The sequence below is a fragment of the Leucoraja erinacea genome, chromosome 25 (genome assembly GCF_028641065.1).
Source record: "Leucoraja erinacea ecotype New England chromosome 25, Leri_hhj_1, whole genome shotgun sequence".
In the NCBI taxonomy this organism is placed as follows: domain Eukaryota; kingdom Metazoa; phylum Chordata; class Chondrichthyes; order Rajiformes; family Rajidae; genus Leucoraja; species Leucoraja erinaceus.
The window spans coordinates 28,190,333-28,211,747 of NC_073401.1; the positions used below are offsets into that span (position 1 = coordinate 28,190,333).

A 21,415-nucleotide genomic window follows, 5' to 3' on the forward strand; every position below is an offset into this window, starting at 1 on the left:
CCACTCGACGACAAAGACCTAGTACGGCCATGGGCAGATTCGTGGGGGATTTTCGGCCCCATTTCCGTAACCGGCTTCCGTCTCCGCACCAAAGATCCCGTAGCGGAGCAAAGATACTAGCGCGGAGACGGAAATTGGTTACGGAAACATCCTCGTAAAAATCCTCCTCATTTTCAGAATTTTAATTTATTGACACAAACCGTTCCCCTGCAACGTTGATTACACTGCGAGTCGGGTCGGGTCCGGTTACGGAAATGGATGAAAAAAAGGCCCACTCTGTTGCGTACTACACGTCAGCCCATTGCGTTTAGCAGGAGTGGTCTATCTTGCTCCGCTATAGGATCTTTGCTGGGAAGAGGTCATCCCTTTCTTGTTCACGGTCAGGGCGGCACGGTGTCGCAGCGGGTAGAGTCGCCGCCTCACTCACAGCGCCAGAGCCCTGGATCCCCCGGTTCGATCCCGACTACGGGCACTTGTCTGTACAGGGTTTGCACATTCTCTCCGTGACCCCCGTCGGTTCTCTCCGAGATCTTCGTTTTTTCTCCCACGCTCCAAAAGACGTGCGGGTTTGTAGGTTAAGTGGCTTGGTGTCATTGTAAATTGTGCCTGGTGTGTGTGTGTGTGTAGGGTGTAGGGTGGTGTTAGTGTGCGGGGATCGCTGGTCGGTGCGGACTCGGTGGGCCGAAGGGCCTGTTCTGTGCTGTATCTCTAAGCCCAGACTTTGGGCGCCCCTGCACCTTACCAGCCTTTGTTTCTTCGGCCGAGAGGGTCACGAACGTTCTCACCCATCAAGATGGAAGCTTGGTCAAGAGGGGAATGGACACAGAAGACTGTGTTGGCTCGCATGTCCCTGTTACACGTGGGGTATAATCGTCCATCACCCGTCCCTTATCCCGACACAAGGAACTGCAGATGTTTGAAATCTCGGAGTAACTCAGCGGGTCAGGCAGCATCTGCGGAGAACTTGGACGCGCGATGTTTCGGGTCGGGACCCTTCGTCAGACCGCAGCTCCACCTGGGACGGTCACGGTGGTGCAGCGGTAGAGTCACTGCCTCACAGCGCCAGAGACCCGGGTTCGATCCCGGCCACGGGTGCTGCCTTTACGGAGTTTGTACGTTCTCCCCATGACCTGCGTGGGTTTTCTCCGGGTGCTTGTGCTTCTTCCCACATTCCAAAGGCGTGCAGGTTTGTAGGTTAATTGGCTTCTGTAAATTGTCCCTAGTGTGTGGGATAGTGTTAGCGTGCGGGCATCGCTGGTCGGCGCGGACTTGGTGGTGGGCCGAAGGGCCTGTTTCCACGCTGTATCTCTAAACTAAACTAATTAGGATCAATAGACAATAGGTGCAGGAGGAGGCCATCCAGCACTTTGAGCCAGCACCGCCATTCAATGTGATCATTGGCTGATCATCCCAAATCAGTACCCCGTACCTGCCTTCTCCCCATACCCCCTGACTCCGCTATTTTTAAGAGCCCTTTCTAGCTCTCTTTTTAAAGCATCCAGAGAACCTGCCTCCACCGCCCTCTGAGGCAGAGAATTCCACAGACTCACCACTCTCTGTGAGAAAAAGTGTTTCCTCGTCTCCGTTCTAAATGGCTTACCCCTTATTCTTAAACTGTGACCCCTGGTTCTGGACTCCCCCCAACATCGGGAACATGTTTCCTGCCTCTAGCGTGTCCAAACCCCTTAACAATCTTATATATTTCAATGAGATATCCTCTCATCCTCTCAGCATATGATGGTCCCGCCATCCCGGGAGTTAACCTTGTAAGGAAGGAATTCCCAGCCCAACAAGAATTCTATTTCCCGACAACCTCCGAACTTGAAGACTTTCGTTGTAACTTTGCACCGCTGGAGTCTATTTATTTCTGTGTTTCTTTATATAAACTGAGCTTTTCTTGTTGTTCATTACAGGATTTACGGAGTACTAGGTTGTGCTGCAGCAAGTATTCAGGAGATCTGACAATGAAACACTCTAGATTCTAACAGGAACCCAAGGGGCACCTAGTTCCAAACAGAGGGTGGTGGGTGCATGGAACGAGCTGTCGGACAAATCTTTAGTCGGAGGATAGTTAATGTGTGGAAATCATTGGCACAGAGGCCTGCGGATATTTTTCAAGGCAAATTCTTGATTGGAATGGGGGGGGGGGGGGGGGGGGGGGGGGGGGCGTGGGTCTAGGGTTATGGGGAGAAGGCAGGAGAATGGGATTCGCCATGATTGAATGGCAGAGTGGACTCGATGGGCTGAATGGCCTAATTTTACTCCAATTACTTGTGAAGAGGCAGTCACTATTGCAACATTGAAGAATCAAGGGCCGGTGGGGCTAGTGTAGATGGGGCATGTTGGCCGGCATGGACAAGTCGGGCCGAAGGGCCTGTTTCCACGCTGTATCACCCTGTAATGTCGCCCGTCCACGTTGTCCAGAGATGCTGCCCGACCCGCTGAGTTACTCCGGCACTTTGTGCTGTTTTTCTTTTCCTGGTTTGTAAACCAGCATCTGCAGTTCCTCGCCCCTCCGCTCTCGAGCTTAATCCAGCGAAGGCCTGGGGCTGACTACCGTCCACGCGGCCTCTCACAAACTGCTCCAGGTCCCCGAACATTCCAGCCCTTCCACGTGGACGGTCAGACCCTGGTGGGGCGCAATAACACACGCACGCGCACGCACGCACGTACACACACCCGCGCTCGCACAAGCACACACACACACCCGCGCGCTCAGATACGCACACATGCACGTACACACACCCGCGCACACGCAGACACACACACACACACACACAGACACACACGCAAACACACACACACACATACACAGACACACACACACACACACACATACACACACACACACATACACACACGCAGACACATACACGCACACACACACACACGCAGACACACACACACACACACTCGCACACAGACACACACGCAGACACACACACACACACACACACACACACACACACACACACACACACACACACACACGCACACACACACACACACGCAGACACACACACACATACACACACACATACACAGACACACACACGCACAGACCGCCACGTGACAAATCTCGGGAGAGTACAACCTCCTCTCATGATAACCCAGGGACTGGTCGCCCGGCGGGAATCCTTCATCGGAGCGCAAAACGCGCGTCACGAGAAACGGAGCCGGCAGAAACAGCGGGCTCAGGAGAGGGAGGTGGGGGCGGGGAGAACGACAGGGGTGTTTAAGCTAGTCTGCGAGCGACAGGGGAGGGGAGTCGTGTACATCGTTGGCCTGCGACAAGGCGAGGCCGCAAGGTGTCAGCACAAACGCAACACGAGGAACAACGACGTAGAGATCGCCCGATAGCTTCACTCACAACGTGGCCCGCCGCGGGGGGAAGAGTCGGGGGTGACCCGTCTCACTGCCCCCCCCTGCTCCCCTTCCTCACTTATTCTCGATCAGCTTCTGGACTTTGTACACGAGGTCGCGGGCCAGCTTCAGAACCTGCTTGGTGTCGTGGTGTTCCGCCATCTCTGAAAGGCAGCAACAGGAGACAAGAATGACCCCAGGGTTCAGTGGGTTGGCACATGGCCAGCGGTTGCCGGCGCTCGGACTGTACTCGCTGGAGTTTAGGACGTTGAGGGGGAACCTCATTGAAACGTACGGACTAATGAAAGGCCTGGGTAGGGTGGATGTGGAGAGGATGTTTCCACTGAGTGGATGCGGAGAGTCTAGGACCAGAGGTCACAGCCTCAGAATTAAAGGGCGCTCTTTTAGAAAGGAGATGAGGAGGAATTTCTTCAGCCAGAGGGCGGTGAATCTGTGGAATTCATTGCCAGAGAGGGCTGTGGAGGCCAAGTCAGGGGATATTTTTAAGGCAGGTTCTTGATTAGAACGGGTGTCATGGGTTATGGGGAGAAGGCAGGAGAATGGGGTTAGGAGGGAGAGATAGATTGGCCATGATCGAATGGTGGAGTAGACTCGATGGGCCGAATGGCCTGATTCTACTATAGCTTGTGAACGTGTGTATTACTGTCACGTGCAGAAGTCCAGCGCACGACTTTGTCTCCCGCGGCCCAGCCCGGCCCTGACCGCACGCACGGTGGCGCAGTGCTTGAGTTGCTGCCTCACAGCGCCAGAGATATCGATTCTCTTGGATGTCCCCTACCCCCACCCACCTCCCCATCTCCCCTCCCAGCCTCTGAGCCTCTCTGCATCTCTTCTCTTCCATCGCCAATCCTGGCCCCCTGGCTTGGTCCTGTCCCCGTCCCTCCTTCCCCTCCCCACCCAACCCCCCCTCCCAACCTAACCCCCCCCCACCCAACCCAACAACCCCAACCTAACCCCTCCCCCACCCAACCCCTCCCCTCCCCTCCCCTCCCATCTAACCCCGCCTCCCAACCCCTCCCCCACCCAACCCCTCCCCTCCCAATCTAACCCCCCCCCACCCAACCCCTCCCCTCCCAATCTAACCCCTCCCCCCACACCCCCTCCCCTCCCAACCCCACCCCCCAACCCAACCCCTCCCCACCCAACCCAACCCCCACCCTCTCTCACCCAATCCCTTCCCACCTCTCCCACCCACCCTCTTTGTGAGGTTACCCCCCCCCCCCCCCCCCCCCCCCACTCACCGTTGAAGAACTTGATGATGTCGGTGAAGTCCATGTTATTCTCCAGGATGATGTCCCGGTACAGCTCCACTATGGACAAGGCGATGAACAGGACAAAGTGCGGGGACGAGGCATAGCTGGCCGCCCAGATGGTCTCCCAGACGGAGAACACGTCACCGTAGACCAGCTCTGCACGGGGGAGGAGGGGACAAGCGGGCGGGCTGCTGGGAACTGCGCGGGCACGGAGAGAGACCACCCCCCCCCATCCTCCCTCATGGTCCCACCACAGCGAGACCACCCACCCCCCCACCCACCCACACTAAGACACAACAACCAGTCCGCATCAACCAACCTGATCTCCCGGTGGCTCAGCACTTCAACTCCCCCTCCCATTCCAAATCCGACCTCTCTGTCCTGGGCCTCCTCCATGGCCAGAGTGAGTCCCACCGCAAATTAGAGGAGCAGCACCTCATATTTCTCTTGGGTAGTTTACACCCCAGCGGTATGAACATTGACTTCTCCAATTTCAGGTAGTCCCTGCTTTCTCCCTCCTTCCCCTCCCCTCCCAGCTCCCCCACAGCCCACTGTCTCCGCCTCTTCCTTTCTTCTTCCCGCCCCCCTCCCCACCCCCACATCAGTCTGAAGAAGGGTCTCGACCCCAAATGTCACCTATTCCTTCTCTCCATCGGTGCTGTCTCACCCGCTGAGTTTCTCCAGCATTTTTTGTCTACCTTTAATTCTGAGGCTGCGACCTCTGGTCCTAGACTCTCCCACTGGTGGAAACATCCTGCCAGTTATTGGGCAACCAAACCATCCTACCACAACCGGAGAACAATGCTGAACTACTATCTACCTCATTGGTGACCCTCGGACTATCCTTGATCGGACTTCACTGCCCTAAACGTTATTCCATGTGAGAGGGGAGGAGGTGGGTGGAGAGGAGTGGAAAGTGGGGAGGGTGGGGGAGATGGGATGGGGGGAGATGGGATGGGGGGGATCGGGGGGGGGAAGAGAAACACTGACCTCGCTTGAAATCCAACAGGAACCATCGGTAACTGAAGTAGAAGTGGGTGTAGTCTCCGTTCTGGTGCATTAACTCAAAGAGTTCGGAGTCGAGGATCTGCAAAGACGTACTTTGTTAGACAGCTCACCCTCGCTGCAAGAACAAGCTCAGCTCCCTCTCCCCCCCGATCCCCGTCCAGTCACTCACTCACTGCCCCCCGGATAGAGAGCGGGTACGGGGAGGGGGAGGGGGGGGAGGGAGGGGGGGGGGAGGGGGAGGGAGGGGGAGGGGGAGTGGGTGGGGGAGAGAGAGGGAGAGGGAGAGGGGGAGGGGGAGGGAGAGGGGGAGGGAGAGGGGGGGGGAGAGAGGGGGATGGAGAAAGGGGGTGAGGGAGAGGGGGAGGGAGAGGGAGGGGGAGAGGGAGGGAGGGGGGGGAGAGGAGAGGGAGAGGGGGAGGGTAGGGAGAGGGGGAGAGGGGGAGGGTACGGAGAGGGGGAGAGGGAGAGGGGAGGGGACGGGGAGGGGGAGAGGGGAGAGGGGGAGAGGGAGAGGGAGAGGGAGAGGGAGAGAGGGAGGGAGGGAGAGGGAGAGGGGGAGGGAGGGAGAGAGAGGGAGAGGGAGAGAGAGAGGGGGAGGGGAGAGTGAGAGAGGGAGGGGGAGAGGGAGAGGGAGGGGGAGAGGGAGAGGGAGGGGGAGTGGGAGCAGGGACGTACCTGGATGAGGGAACGCATGTTGGCAAAGTGAGTGTCCATGGCGCCTCCATGCGGGAAGTTCTGGTTCATCCTCTTCATCAGCTGCGTGAAGCAACTGAACGCCATCCACTCTGCAGGGGGCAGGGAGACACAAGCATCACCTTCCTGCAGTCACCGCTCCCCCCAGATGCCCTCAGCCACAGGCGTTGGGGAACTCACAGTTTCCTTTAGCCCAGCTCAGCTTAGAATAGTTTAGGTTAGTATAGTTTAATTTAATTTATCGTTGTTTAGTTTAGGTTGGTTTTGGTTTAGATTAGTTTATTTTATCAGTTTAATTTAATTCAGTTTAGCATTGCATAGTTCTTAGTACAGCATAGTTCATCTTAACTGCCGTAGAGGGAGTACAGAGAAGGTTCACCAGACTGATTCCTGGGATGGCAGGACTTTCATATGAAGAAAGACTGGATAGACTCGGCTTGTACTCGCTAGAATTTAGAAGATTGAGGGGGGATCTTATAGAAACGTACAAAATTCTTAAGGGGTTGGACAGGCTAGATGCAGGAAGATTGTTCCCGATGTTGGGGAAGTCCAGAACAAGGAGTCACAGTTTAAGGATAAAGGGGAAATCGTTTAGGACCGAGATGAGAAAAAAAAATTCACACAGAGAGTGGTGAATCTGTGGAATTCTCTGCCACAGAAAGTAGTTGAGGCCAGTTCATTGGCTATATTTAAGAGGGAGTTAGATGTGGCCCTTGTGGCTAAAGGGATCAGGGGGTATGGAGAGAAGGCAGGTACAGGATACCGAGTTGGATGATCAGCCATGATCATATTGAATGGTGGTGCAGGCTCGAAGGGCCCAATGGCCGACTCCTGCACCTTGTTTCTATGTTAACACAGCATAGTTCAACTTAACACAGCATAGGTTAGCTTTTGCTCAGCTCAGGACAGAATGAACGGGTGACGTTTTGGGTCAAGACCCTTCTTCATGGGAGCGGGAAACGAGGGATATGGAAAGGTGCCAAGAGCATGTGCAAGGTGTGAAAAGGACAGATCAAAGCAGACGATGATCAGGAAATGTGGAAGGTAGACAAAAATGCTGGAGAAACTCAGCGGGTGCGGCAGCATCTATGGAGCGAAGGAAATAGGCGACGCTTTGGGCCGAGACGCTTCTTCAAATGTAGAAGGGTTTGTTGTTGGCTGAGGGGAAAGGTGACAACGAAGGCAGACAAAGGGTACAATGAATCAGGAGGACAGTGAGTTCCGTCGGTGAACTAGGGTGGGGGGGGAGGGACGGAGAGAGAGGGAAATCAAGGGCGGCTTGAAGCTAGAGAAGTCAATGTTCATGCCGCTGGGGTGTTAGCTGCCCAAGTGAAATACGAGGTGCTGTTCCTCCCATTTGCGCTGGGCCTCATGGATGGATATGGACCATGTACGGGCAGATGGGGTGGGTATAACTTGGCGTCATGTACAGCATAAACGTTGTGGGCTGAAGGGCCCGTTCCTGTGCAGCGTTGTTCTGGGTTTTTTTAGTTCAGAGATAGAGCTCAAAACAGGCCCACCAAGTCCGCGCCATCCAGCGATCCCCGCACGCTAACCCTATGCCTCAGTGCAGAGGGAGACCAAGGAGGGAAGAGATACTTAAAAATTTTGGCCTTCCATCACAGTGAGGAGGTGCCTGGTGAACTCACTGTGGTGGATGTTAAATTTGTGTTTATTGTGTGTTCAGTTATTTTTATTATATGGATGACTGCAGGCACGAAATCTCGTTCAGGCCGAAAGGTCTGAATGACAATAAAGGCTACTTTGACTTTGATTTTTTTTGACAATTTACATCATCCCATAGGCCTAGTCAGTGATAAGATGTGTTTGTAATCTAACTCTACCGATGTGTTTGGGCTTGGAGGATCTCTCTAGTTCCTGAGGGTATAAGAATAGAACAAATTTTCCGACATAAATGAGTTAGTCTGGAGTCAGGAAACAGGAAATTCATGACAATGCACTCAATGTTAATTCAGAAATCAGATTTGGAATTATTACGGGCAATTCGAACCGATTTTAAGAAATGACCTTGGACATCAGTGGGCCCATCGCGGGGCGGGTGGGCGAGGATAATGGCGAATAAATAAACAACTTGCCGTTGTCCAGAACTACGAGGAGAGGAGCCAGCAGGTCGCACATCCCCTGCACATAACCAATCTCCAAATGCTGCCAGATGTAACTGCAAAATGAACATGCAGCTGTCATAGTCACATAATGATACAGTGTGGAGACAGGCCCTTCGGCCCAACTTGCCCGTACCGGCCAACACTTCCCTGCTGGTCTGAAGCTAGACTCTCAGTCTGGAGAAGGGTCTCGACCCGAAACGTCACCCATTCCTTCTCTCCACTTGTCATGCTGAGTGACTCCAGCAATAGGTGCAGGAGTAGGCCATTCAACCCTTCGAGCCAGCACCGCCATTCAATGTGATCATGACTGATCATCCCCAATCAGTTCCCCGTTCCTGCCTTCTCCCCATATCCCCTGACTCCGCTATCTTTAAGAGCCCTATCTAGCTCTCCCTTGAAAGTATCCAGAGAACCGGCCTCCACCGCCCTCCGTGGCAGAGAATTCCACGGCGAACATACAAACTCTGCGCCGATAGCGCCCGTGGTCAGGATCGAACCCGGGTCTAGCTGAGATATTTACTGGGGTGACTTATAAACCATATAACCATATAACACATTACAGCACGGAAACAGGCCATCTCGACCCTTCTAGTCCGTGCCGAACACATAATCTCCCCTAGTCCCATATACCTGCGCTCAGACCATAACCCTCCATTCCCTTCCCATCCATATAACTATCCAATTTATTTTTAAATGATAAAAACGAACCTGCCTCCACCACCTTCACTGGAAGCTCATTCCACACAGCTACCACTCTCTGAGTAAAGAAGTTCCCCCTCATGTTACCCCTAAACTTCAGTCCCTTAATTCTCATGTCATGTCCCCTTGTCGACTTCCCGAGAGATCGAAGGAGAAAGCTGGGGGGGGCTGTTCACTTTGACACAGAGAGGGGCTGTGAATGGACGGGCTGGTCAAGTGTGAAACCTTACAGGCATGGGCCTGGCGAGACAGAAATTGTTCCCATGGCAAAAACCATGGCAACGGAGTGAAGGTGATTAGAGAAAGAACACAAGGCGATTTGAGGACACACACATCTTAATGCAGCGAACACAGAGATCTCTGAAAGTGGCATCGCAAGTAGATATTGAGTGGTAAGGAAGGGTGTGTGATATCTGTAGGAAGGAACTGCAGGTGCTGGTTTGCACCGAAGATAAGACACCAAATGCTGGAGTAACTCAGCGGGACAGGCAGCCATCTCTGGAGAGAAGGAATGGGTGACGTTTCTGAGACCGAGAAAGGGTTCAGACCTCGAAACGTCGCCTGCTCCAGAGATGCTGCTCCACCCGCAGAGTTACTCCAGCACTTTGAGTCTTTCTAAGGTGTGTGGTGCGCTTGCCTTCATCTGTCGGGGCATCAGGCCACGTAGTTGGGTGTTTTTAAGGCGGAGATTGGTAAGATTCTTGATTAGTCCGGGTGTCAGGGGGGGGGGTTATGGGGGGAAGGCAGGAGAATGGGGATGAGAAGGGAAGATAGGTCAGCCAGGATTGAATGGCAGAGTAGACGCAATGACCCTGTCAGCCCATGACACCAGGGCTCGACAGCTCCAACACCCTGAGTCTCTGACCACACCGTGACCCTATGATCCCATTGACTCCTGACCCTATGACCCCCTGACACTATGACCCATGACATAACTCCATGAGTTATGACCCCATGACCCTGATATTATGACCCCATGACATGATGACCCCATGACCCTGATATTATGACCCCATGACGACCCCATGACACTATGACCCATGACATAACTCCATGAATTATGACCCCATGACCCTGACATTATGACCCCATGACATTATGACCCCATGACACTATGACCCATGACATATGACTCCATGAATTATGACCCCATGACCCTGATATTATGACCCCATGACACTGACCCATGACACGATGACCCCATGATACCACCACTCCAGGCCAGGGTGGGTGGGTGGGATTAGCGGGAGAGAGCAGTGCAGCCCACCTACCTACACATGACGTTGCGCAGCTTCTCCAGGTTGCTGGGGGTGAAGTAGCAGTAGTTGCGGTCGCAGCGCTGCACGTCCTTGTCGATGCGGTGCAGGTTCACCGTGTACATGTCCAGCAGCTCTTGCTGAAAGCACACACGCTCATCAGTGGCAGCAACACAACCAGGCCACTCGGCCCATCACGTCCACTCTGCCATTCTATCGTGGCTGATCTATCTCTCCCTCTCAACCCCAGTCTCCTGCCTTCCCCCCATAACCCCCGACACCCGTACTAATCAAGAATCTACCAATCTCCGCCTTAAAAATATCCACACTTGGCCTCCACAGCCGTCTGTGGCAATGAATTCCACTGATTCACTGTCCTCTGACTAAAGAAATTCCTCCTCTGCTTTCTGAGGAGGCAGAGATTTCCACAGACTCACAACTAACTGGGTGAAAACGTTTTTCCTCATCTCCGTTCCAAATGGCCAACCCCATATTCTTCAACTGTGTGGCCCCTGGTTCTGGACTCCCCAAACATCAAGAATATGTTGAAGAAGTCGAAGAAGAAGGGACTGAAGAGGGGTTTCGGCCCGAAACGTTACCTAGCTCCTTCGCTCCATAGATGCTGCCGCACCCGCTGAGTTTCTCCAGCACTTTTGTGTACCATCAAGAATGTTTCCTGCCTCTAGTGTGTCCAAATCCTTAATAATCTTATATGTTTCAATGAGATATCCTCTCATCCTTCTAAATTCCAGAGTGTACAAGCCCAGCCGCTCCATTCTATCAGTACATGATGGGGGGGAGGTTGAGACCAGGGTACTCACGTTGTAGGTGATACCAGTGGAAGAGGCCGGTGATGTTAGGGCGATGCCGGTCTCTGCTGCGGTCTGGTGCGGCCCCAAGCCCCTCTCCGCCCCTCTCTCTCCTCCGGGCAGCTCGTCCTCCATCAGCTCCCCTCGAGCCCCCTGGGGCCCCTCCACGCCGACCTTCACCGGCCCCGCGACGGGAACTACTTGCTGCCTGTCCTCAGCAGCCGCTGCCTCCGATCCCTCCGCCCCCAGGACTACTTCCGGACCGAATGACGCCCAACGGTCGCCCTCATATCCCTCCGCCCCCAGGACTACTTGCAAGCCGTCTGACGCCAATGGTCGCAATCCTTCCGCCATTGGAACTACTTCCAAGCCTTCTAACACCATGGGAACGAGTTCAGATCCATCCGCCATTGGAACTACTTCCGAGCCGTCTGTCGCCAATGGTCGCAATCCTTCCGCCGCCGGGACTACTTCTGAGCCTTCTGACCTCGGGACAACTACGTCCGATCCATCCACCATTGGAACGACATCCAACGCTTCCGACACAACGGGAACTATTTCCAATCCATCTGATGCCAGGGGAACTTCGTCCAAGCCCCCTGATGCCACTGGAATTAGCTCAGATCCATCCGCCGCCAGGACTACTTCCAAGCCCTTTGACCCCACGGCGACAACTTCCGATCCTTCCGCCGTTGAAAATGCTTCCAAGCCGCCTGACGCCAAGGGAACTGCATCAGATCCATCACCGGAACTCCGCCAGCGGAAGATCCATCCGCCACCGGAACTACTTCTGAGCCCGCTGACGCCCAGGGCAGATCTCCAAACCCATCCGCCACAGGAACTACTTCTGCTCCAACCGCAGCACAGTGCAAGTCTTCAGATCCCTCCGCCACCGGGACTACTTCCGGCCCCTTCGCCACGGGCGGATCTCTTCGCGATCCCTCCGCCCCAGGGACTACTTGCGTGGCGGGATCCGCCCCTTCCTCACCGCGCAGAGCGAGTCCTGCTGGCACCGCCTCTTCGCCCGGGGCCGGCGCCGCTTCACGCGCCCCTCCCTGCGCGCTCAGGCCCGGCTCCCAGTCGGCGGGGGCCGGGGGGAAGCCGCAGGAGGTCGGGGGTCGAAGGTCGGGGGAGCAGGGTCCCCGGGTCACGGGCTTCTCGCCGCCGCTGCCGCTGCCGCCATCTTTCTCCATTTGTTCCCCATCACCGTCTTCCACCGAGTCAAAGACCTGAGAGGAAAGGGGGTTCGGTGAAAGTTATTCCGGGGATAGTGGGGGGCTTGGCAGAACGCTGCCCGGATTGGGGGGGGGGAAACAGACGGATTGTTTTCTCCGGGAACATCAGAGATTGAGGGGAAATCTGATGGCCGTATATGGAATAACTTGACTTCACATTACTCAGTCCAACCTGTCCCAGCTGCTGAAGCCCTTTGACCCAGGCAATACTCTTGTAAACCTCCTCCACACCCTGTCCTGTAATGGGGGCGACCATAACTGCACGCAATACTCCAAATACCGCCTGACCAAAGTCTTAGAGAGGTGCGTCATGTCTCGTGCCTATAAGAGTCATTATTGATGTGGATTAGTATTGGGGTTGATATTGGTCCTGATGTCTCTCTCTCTCTCTCTCTGGGCGGTCACGGTGGCGCAGCGGTAGAGTTGCTGCCGTCCAGTCTTATTTTGTGTCTGTCTTCGATTCCCGCTCTACCTTGCGGCCACCTTCGCTCCGCCGGCCGCCGCGGCTGTTTGGGGGGGGGGGGGGGGTCTTGCGGCACGGGCGGAGACACGGGATCGGGGGAGGGGGACGGGGAATGGCGGGCGGGACGGAGCGAGCGGGGCTCACCTGCGTGCTCGAGCTGGAGTCACTCTGCAACCGGGCATGGTCCTGCCTCCCAGAGCTGCAACTCTGAGAAGACTGGAGCGAGAGAGAGGAGAGGGGGAGAGAAGGAGAAGGAGAGGGAGAAGGAGAGGAAAGAGGGAGAGAGAGGGAGGGGGGAGGGGGGGAGTGGGGAGGGAGGGAGAGAGGAGGGGAAGAGAGGGAGGAAGAGAGGGGGGGGGAGGGGGGGAGGGAGAGGGAGAGGGAGAGGGGAGGGAGAGAGGGGAGGGAGAGAGGGGGAGAGAGGGGGGGAAAAAGAGAGAGAGAGAGAGAGAGAGAGAGAGAGAGCGAGAGAGAGCGAGAGAGAGAGGGGGGGAGAGAGGGGGGAGAGGGGGGGGGAGGGTGAGGAAGGGAGGAGGGGAAAAGAGGGAGAGAGAGGAGAGAGGGGGTGGAGTGAGAGGGGGGAGAGAGAGGGGGAGAGAGAGGGGAGAGAGAGAGGGAGAGGGGGAGAGGGAGGTGGTGACAGGGAGAGAGGGAAAGGGGGAGGGGGGAAGGCACAGTAGAGAAGACATGAGAAGGCGGGTAATGAAGGGAGAGAGAGAGGGGGAGAGAGAGGGGAGTGGGGTGAGGGGGAGGGGGAGGGGGAGAGGGAGGAAGGGAGAGAAGGGGAAAGAGGGAGAGGGGAGGTGAGAGGAGAGAGAGAGGATGGGAGAGATAGTGTGTGAGACAGGGTTATAGAGAGAGAGAGGACAAGGGGGGAGATAGAGAGAGGGAGTGGAAGAGAGGGAGAGAGGGGGGAGGGAGGGGTGGAGAGAGGAGGGGAGAGGGGGGGAAGGGGAAGGGGGGGGGGGGGGGAGAGATATCAGTACCAATATCGACACCTGTACCAATCAACACCAATATCAGTAGCTTAGTTGCCTCTGGCCACCAGCCCCTTGTCCGCTGTTCACTCAGTAGCCCCCCCCCCCCCTCCTCCCCCCCCCCCCCCCCCCCCCGCCCCGGTCAATACCTCGGTGCTGACGGTGGAGTCCCGGTGCATCATGCGCTGGACCTGGGCGTCCAGGCTGACGGCTGAAGAGCACTTGGCCAGGGCGGCAGCGTGAGACTCCCGCTCCCTCTGCCGCACCACCGCCTCGCACGCCATCCACTCCCCCAGCGTCTGCTCGTAGCCGCTCCGCACACCCTGGTCCACCTGCGGGCGGCAGAGAGCGGCAGGCCCCCGTTAGACAACATGTACGTCCGACACCATCCGCAGGTAGGCAAAAGCGCTGGAGAAACTCAGCGGGTGCAGCAGCATCGACGGAGCGAAGGAAATAGGCGACGTTTCGGGACGAAACCCTTCCGGGTTTCGGCCCGAAACGTCGCCTATTTCCTTCCCGAAACGTCGCCTATTTCCTTCCCGAAACGTCGCCTATTTCCTTCCCGAAACGTCGCCTATTTCCTTCCCGAAACGTTGCCCATTTCCTTCGCTCCATCGATGCTGCTGCACCCGCTGAGTTTCTCCAGCACTTTTGTCTACCTTCGATTTTCCAGCATCTGCAGTTCCTTCTTAAACACTATGTCTGACACCCGTTCCCAAAGAGACCCACCCTTACACACCGCCACGAGGGTTGAAACACAGGCAATAGGCCATTCGGCCCTTCCAGCCAGCACCGCCATTCAATACGATCATGGCTGATCATCCACAATCAGTACCCCGTACCTGCTTTCTCCCCATATCCGATTCAGATTCAATTTTAATTGTCATTGTCAGTGTACAGTACAGAGACAACGGAATGCATTAGAGACAACGAAATCCCCTGATTCCGTTATCCCCAAGAGCTAAATCTCTCTCCCTCTATAAAACATCCAGTGAATTAGCCTCCACTGCCTTCTGTGGCAGAAAATCCCACAGATACACAACTCTGGGTGAAAAGGGTTTTTCCTCATCTCAGTGCTAAATGGCCGACCCCTTATTCTTAAACTGTGTGACCCCTGGTTCTGGACTCCCCCAAAATCGGGAACATTTTTCCTGCATCCAGCTTGTCCAATCCCTTAAGAATTTTATACATTTCCATAAGATCCACTCTTATCCTAAATTCCAGTGAGTATACAATAGGTGCACGAGTAGGCCATTCGGCCCGTCGATCTAGCACAGCCACTCAATGTGAACATGGCTGATCATCCACAATCAGTACCCCGTTCCTGCCTTCTCCCCATATCCCCTGACTCCACTATCTTTAAGAGCCCTATCTAGCTCTCTCTTGAAAGCATCCAGAGAACCTGCCTCCACCGCCCTCTGAGGCAGACAATTCCACAGACTCACCATTCTCTGTGAGAATTCCACAGACTCACCACTCTCTGTGAGAATTCCACAGACTCACCACTCTCTGTGAGAATTCCCCATATCCCGACTCCGCTACATTTACAAGCCGAGTCGATCCATTTTTTCATCGTACGCTAGTCCCGCCATCCCGGGAATCAACCTGGTGAACCTACGCTGCACTCCCTCAACAGCAAGAATGTCCTTCCTCAAATTAGGAGACCAAAATTCCTTCAGGATGTTCCCACAAGATCCCTTCTCATCCTTCCAAATTCCAGTGGATCCGAGCCCAGTCGGTGCGGTGAAGGCCAACGCACCTCCTCCCTCTCCGCCTCGCTCATGCCGAACTGGTAGTGTCCCAGCAGGAAGGGCCACACTTCCCGCCGGATCTCCGGATCGATCCCTCCGTAGTAAATCAGTCGGAGCAGCTCCACTTCCTCGTAGCCCTGAGACCGGAACACAAAACACGGCCGGTTAATTAGAGTCACGGAGTGATACAGCGTGGAAACAGGCCCTTCGGCCCAACTCGCCCACGCCGGCCGACTATGTCCCAGTCCCACCTGCCAACGTCCCGTTTGGCCCATGGCTCTCCAAACCCGGCCTATCCATCTTAGCCAATAGACAATAGGTGCAGGAGTAGGCCATTCGGCCCTTCGAGCCAGCACCGCCATTCAATGTGATCATGGCTGATCATCCCCAATCAGTACCCCGTTCCTGCCGTCTCCCCATATCCCCTGACTCCGCTATTTTTAAGAGTTCTTTTCTAGCTCTCCCTTGAAAGTATCCAGAGAACCTGCCTCCAGCGTCCTCTGAGGCAGAGAATTCCATGGACTCACAACTCTCTGTGTGGAAAAAGTGCTTCCTCATCTCTGTTCTAAATGGCTTACCCCTTATTCATCCTGTCTAACTGCATCTTAAACGTTGGGATAGTCCCAGCCTCAACTACCTCCTCTGGCAGCTCGTTCCTTAAGGATAAGGGGGAAATCCTTTAAAACCGAGATGAGGAGAACTTTTTTCACACAGAGAGTGGTGAATCTCTGGAACACTCTGCCACAGAGGGTAGTTGAGGCCAGTTCATTGGCTATATTTAAGAGGGAGTTAGATGTGGCCCTTGTGGCTAAGGGGATCAGGGGGTATGGAGAGAAGGCAGGTACGGGATACTGAGTTGGATGATCAGCCATGATCATATTGAATGGCGGTGCAGGCTCGAAGGGCCGAATGGCCTACTCCTGCACCTAATTTCTATGTTTCCGTACACCCACCACCCTTTGTGTGAAAACGTTACCCCTCAGATTCCTCTACCGCTGCGCCCCCCCCCCCCCTTAAGTGAAGGGTATTTCAGGGACGGTCTGATCTCACTCACCAGTCGGTCGTGGAGGAAGCGGCGCCAGATGTCGCGGGTGAGACCAGAGGCGGCGGTGGACGGCGCAGCCGGGCTGACGATGGTGTGGTTGACCAGCGCCGACAGGTGCTTCCTGACCGTCGACAGGTGCCTGCAGTACGCCAGCCCTGGAAACAGACCGAGGAACAGCGGCTGACGCAAGGGTCTCGACTCGAAACGCCACACAATCCTTCTCCCCAGAGGGAGAGATAGATCAGCCACGATTGAATGGTGACGCAAAACGCCGGAGTAACTCAGCGGGACAGGCAGCATCTCAGGAGAGAAGGAATGGCCGATGTTTCGGGTCGAGTTTGAACAAGGGTCTCCACCCGAAACGTCACCCATTCCTTCTCTCCAGAGATGCTGCCTGTCCCGCCTGCCCACATTTGGTTCACATCCCTCCAAACCTGTCCTATCCATGTACCTGTCTTAACTGTTTCTTAAACGTTGGGATAGTCCTCCCAGTCTCAACTACCTCCTCTGGCAGCTCGTTCCATACACCCACCGCCCTCTGTGTGGAAAAGTTACCCCTAAGATTCCTATTAAATCTTTTCCCCTTCACCTTGAACCTATGTCCTCTGGTCCTCGATTCCCCTACTCTGGGCAAAAGACTCTGTGCATCCACCTCTCTATTTCCTCTCATGATTCCATGTCATGTTTTTCTGTCCCCATTTTGGTCTATTCCTCTCGTGGTTTTATACGCCTCTACAAGATCGCCCCTCATCCTCCTGCGCTCCAGGGAATAGAGACCCAGCCTGCTCAACCTCTCCCTGTAGCTCACACCCCTCGAGTCCTGGCAACATCCTCGTAAATCTTCTCTGCTCCCTTTCCGGCTTGACAACATCTATCCTATAACACGGTGCACGATACTCTGAAGGGTCAGTCCCACTTGGCGATTCTTTTCGTCGACTGCCAGCATCATATCAAGGTCGCCAAAAGGTTTAGAACATTTTGAAAATCCAGAGGCGACAAAAATAATGTCGCGACACTTGAAAAAACACCGCGGGCCTGCACGTCGTCACGCCTAGAGAATTTTTCAGTGACCTGATACAGTCGGCGAAAAAAAAAAAAATCGGCAAATGGGACAGGCCCTTCAATGTCTTGTAGAACTGCAACATGGCCGCTCAACGTCCCGACTCAATACGTTTAAGAAGGAACTGCAGATGCTGGAAAATCGAAGGTAATAATATAATAATAATAATCTTATTTATATAGCACATTTTTAGTCAACTTGCATTGACCCCAAAGTGCTTCACATAATTACATTACATTTACACACAGGCAAAGGTGGGTGAAGTGTCTTGCCCCAAGGACACAACGACAGTATGCACTCCAAGCGGGATTCGAACCGGCTACCTTCCGGTCGCCAGCCGAACACTTAGCCCATTGCGCCATCTGTCGTCCCTGAAGGTACACAAAAAAGCTTTTTGTGTACATCTGAAGGTACACAAAAAAGCTGGAGAAACTCAGCGGGTGCAGCAGCATCTATGGAGCGAAGGAAATAGGCAACGTTTCGGGACGAAACCCAAAGGAAATAGGCAACGTTTCGGGTCGAAACCCGAAGGGTTTCGGGACGAAACGTTGCCTATTTCCTTCGCTCCATAGATGCTGCTGCACCCGCTGAGTTTCTCCAGCTTTTTTGTGTCCCTACTCAATACTCTGGCTGATGAGGGCCAACGTGCCAAATGGTGGCGGCAGCAAACGCAGGCTCCCCGTCTCACGGAGGTGGAAGGATACGGTACTTACATCCGTAGAAGGCCCTGGACAGGATCTGATACTTCATGTTGTCACAAAGCATCTTCAGAGGTGCCCTGGTCAGGGGAGAAATGGAGAAAGGTCAGATCAACGTCACATCAAAGAGGCATTCCGCATCGGGGCTTTGTCAGTGTAAGCCAGGGGTGGGCAACCTCGTTCTGCATCGGGGGGGCGGGACGCACGCCTGTGAGCGGATGGCGGGCACACATCCATCACGTGTACGCGTGGATCCCGCCCCGGTTGGCAGGCAGGCGTCAAATCACGCGTTCACAGAAGGTGGACAAAAACGCTGGAGAAACTCAGCGGGTGAGGCAGCCTTGTGCAACCCTCGCATGTCTCACCCGCTGAGTTTCTCCAGCATTTTTGTCTACCTTCGATGTTTCAGGTCACCGAAAATGTCGCGGCTTGATGATGTATGTAGCAATGTTACAAAATTTTGAGATTTAAAAAATTAAGTCTGCAATTTATCCCATCAGATAAAGCATAACAATAAGTTTAATTTGACACCTAATTCACTTTCATATCTCAAGTAATAAAAAAAGTTATGGCCATTTTCATACCCGGAAATTAGCATCCATTAGTTCCCTATTGATTTTCTATGGACATAACAAAAAAGCTGTGATCGAGGACAGTCAAAAGCCCATAACCTTCTTAAAAATTAAGAGAACTGAATGAAATTTTCAGTTATCATAGATTGAAGCATTCTGAAACAAATATAAAATAATCTTACTTGGAGGACCTGAAATTAAAGCATATAATTAGTTAGTTACCCAATTGTAGCTAATTTCAAACTTCAATTACTAGATCTAAACATCTATCCATTTCTTAATAAATGATTAACATTTTTAAATAGCCTAAGTGTCCAAATAATATTCACAAATAATTCACAATAAAACATGATTTTTAAACCTCATTTACATCAATTTATAGGCCAAATGGAAGGAATTTAGTGTTCAATTGCTGTAAATTAAAGTCAATTTAAATTGGCTTTCTAGTGGGTTCCTGTGAACGCGCTGGTTTAGAACGTTCACATTGCGCTGGATTTGTGCCCTCAAATGCCCAGAAAAATACTGCGGGATATAAAGAGCCCAAAATGAACTATTTGCTATAGAAAACTTTATATACAGGGTTCTTAAGAAGCCCCTTTTAATGTAAAAATAAGGTACATACCTTTAATTGTTTGCTTTATAAAACCCTGGGGCTGCGAGAGGTCGTGGGTTGAGAGAGTGGTTTTTAAACTACTATAACTATTATACAAGGCCATAAAAACTAATAATACCTTTTGCGACGGGGTCTTTCAGCGATTTTCCGTTAATGATTTACTAGGCTGAACATTTTCGATTGCAACAGCCTAGTAAAAATCGCATTTTAAACCCGCCCCCTCTAAACAGCGCCAAAATCACGCACACGGGGTGGGGGCAGATTCTCATCGACGATTCGGGTAGGTTTTGTAACATACCTAATGTACGGCGCCGCGTGACGAGGTATTGGCGCGCGGCATTTCCTCACGTGTCGCAACTTTTTTTTTGTCGCCGCTGGAGTTTGAAACGTTCAAAATCTTTCGCCGACCCTGATACGTCGGTTAACGACGTCGGCAGTCGCCGAAAAACATCTCCAAGTGGGACAGGCCCTTAACTCTCTCTTGAATACACACTGAACCTCGGTATAAGATCGCCCCTCATCCTCCTGCAATCTGCTATTCTCGCGCTCTTGGTACTGAGTGATGCATGATGTGTGAAGCGATGGTACTTCACTGTGCCAGGGTTGGGGTGAGGGTGGAGGGGGTGAGTGAGGACCCTACCTCTCGTGATTGCACCCGTTGGAGGCCCCTCCGTCCGACGAGCCGCCCTGCGAGCAGGAGGAGCACGACGACTTGCGTCCGCTGGGCTGCCACATGAGGGGGATCCCTCCTCCCGGAATGTCCATCAGGTCCTGGGGGGCTGCAGGCAGAGGGGGGGAACCAAAGCACACACCATCAGTCTCCGGGGGGGGGGGGGGGAGCAAGGCACGGGGGCGCAGCGGTAGAGTCGCTGCCTCACAGCGCCGGAGACCCGGGTTCGATCCCGACCACGGGCGCTGTCTGTACGGAGTTTGCACGTTCTCCCCGTGGGTTTTCTCCGAGATCTTCGGATTCCTCCCGCACTCCAAAGACACGCAGGTTTGTCGCTAAATTAGCTTGGTGTACATGCAAAACAATTGTCCCCAGTGTGTGTGTGTGTTAGGGTGCGGGGATCGCTGGTCGGCACGGACTCCGTGGGCCGAAGGGCCTGTTTCCTTGCTGTATCTCTAAACTAAACTAAATTAAACTAAACTAAACTAGGAAGAGGGTGCAGGTGACAAGGTGAAAGGTCATAGTTTATTCTAATTTAGTTCAGAGATACAGCGCGGAAATAGGCCATTCGGCCCACCGAGTCCGCACCGACCAGCGATCCCCGCACATTAACACTATCCTACACACACTAGGGGCAATATTACACTGGCACCAAGCCCGTTAACCTACAAACCCGCACGTGTCACGGGGAGAACATGCAAACTCCGTACAGACCCGGGTCTCTGGCGCTGTGAGGCAGTGATTCTACCGCTGCGCCGCTGTTTACCAGCCTCCAAGTCCCACTCACACACATCACCCAGACTCTGTATTGGCAAACTGAAGAAGGGTCTCGACCGGAAACGTCACCCGTTCCTCCTCTCCAGAGATGCCCCCGTCCCGTCGAGCTAGGCCAGCATTGCGCGCCTATCCTCTGCACTGGTGAACGGCGGTGGGTTTTTGAGGGACACTCACCGATGTCGGGGTTGGTGCCGGGGAAGATGATCCGGAAGACATAGTCCGTAGCCTCCTCCTCCTCCTTGTCCGAGCTCGACTCTGCCGATCCCGGGGGACTCCGTTTCCGCAGCTTCGGGAAGACCTTGCCCTGGAATCGAACCAACAGGGAG

At 53.9% G+C, this 21,415-nt stretch overlaps 1 protein-coding gene across 1 annotated transcript in view; it reads right to left on the bottom strand.

Annotated features, from left to right (window-relative positions):
• Window positions 1-3,068: 3,068 nt before the first annotated feature.
• sgsm1a (small G protein signaling modulator 1a) overlaps window positions 3,069-21,415 on the bottom strand; it is a 45,796-nt gene continuing 27,449 nt past the window's right edge. The window contains exons 11-25 of the mRNA XM_055655666.1: window positions 21,264-21,393; window positions 20,283-20,421; window positions 18,473-18,537; window positions 16,709-16,854; window positions 15,663-15,791; window positions 14,053-14,235; window positions 13,071-13,142; window positions 12,033-12,457; window positions 11,241-11,979; window positions 10,435-10,559; window positions 8,435-8,517; window positions 6,321-6,430; window positions 5,628-5,724; window positions 4,626-4,793; window positions 3,069-3,527 (exon numbers count right to left, since the gene is read on the bottom strand). Of these exons, the coding sequence (XP_055511641.1) occupies window positions 3,439-3,527; window positions 4,626-4,793; window positions 5,628-5,724; window positions 6,321-6,430; window positions 8,435-8,517; window positions 10,435-10,559; window positions 11,241-11,979; window positions 12,033-12,457; window positions 13,071-13,142; window positions 14,053-14,235; window positions 15,663-15,791; window positions 16,709-16,854; window positions 18,473-18,537; window positions 20,283-20,421; window positions 21,264-21,393 (2,700 nt within the window). The 3' untranslated portion in view covers window positions 3,069-3,438. The remainder of the gene's footprint in view (window positions 3,528-4,625; window positions 4,794-5,627; window positions 5,725-6,320; window positions 6,431-8,434; window positions 8,518-10,434; window positions 10,560-11,240; window positions 11,980-12,032; window positions 12,458-13,070; window positions 13,143-14,052; window positions 14,236-15,662; window positions 15,792-16,708; window positions 16,855-18,472; window positions 18,538-20,282; window positions 20,422-21,263; window positions 21,394-21,415) is intronic.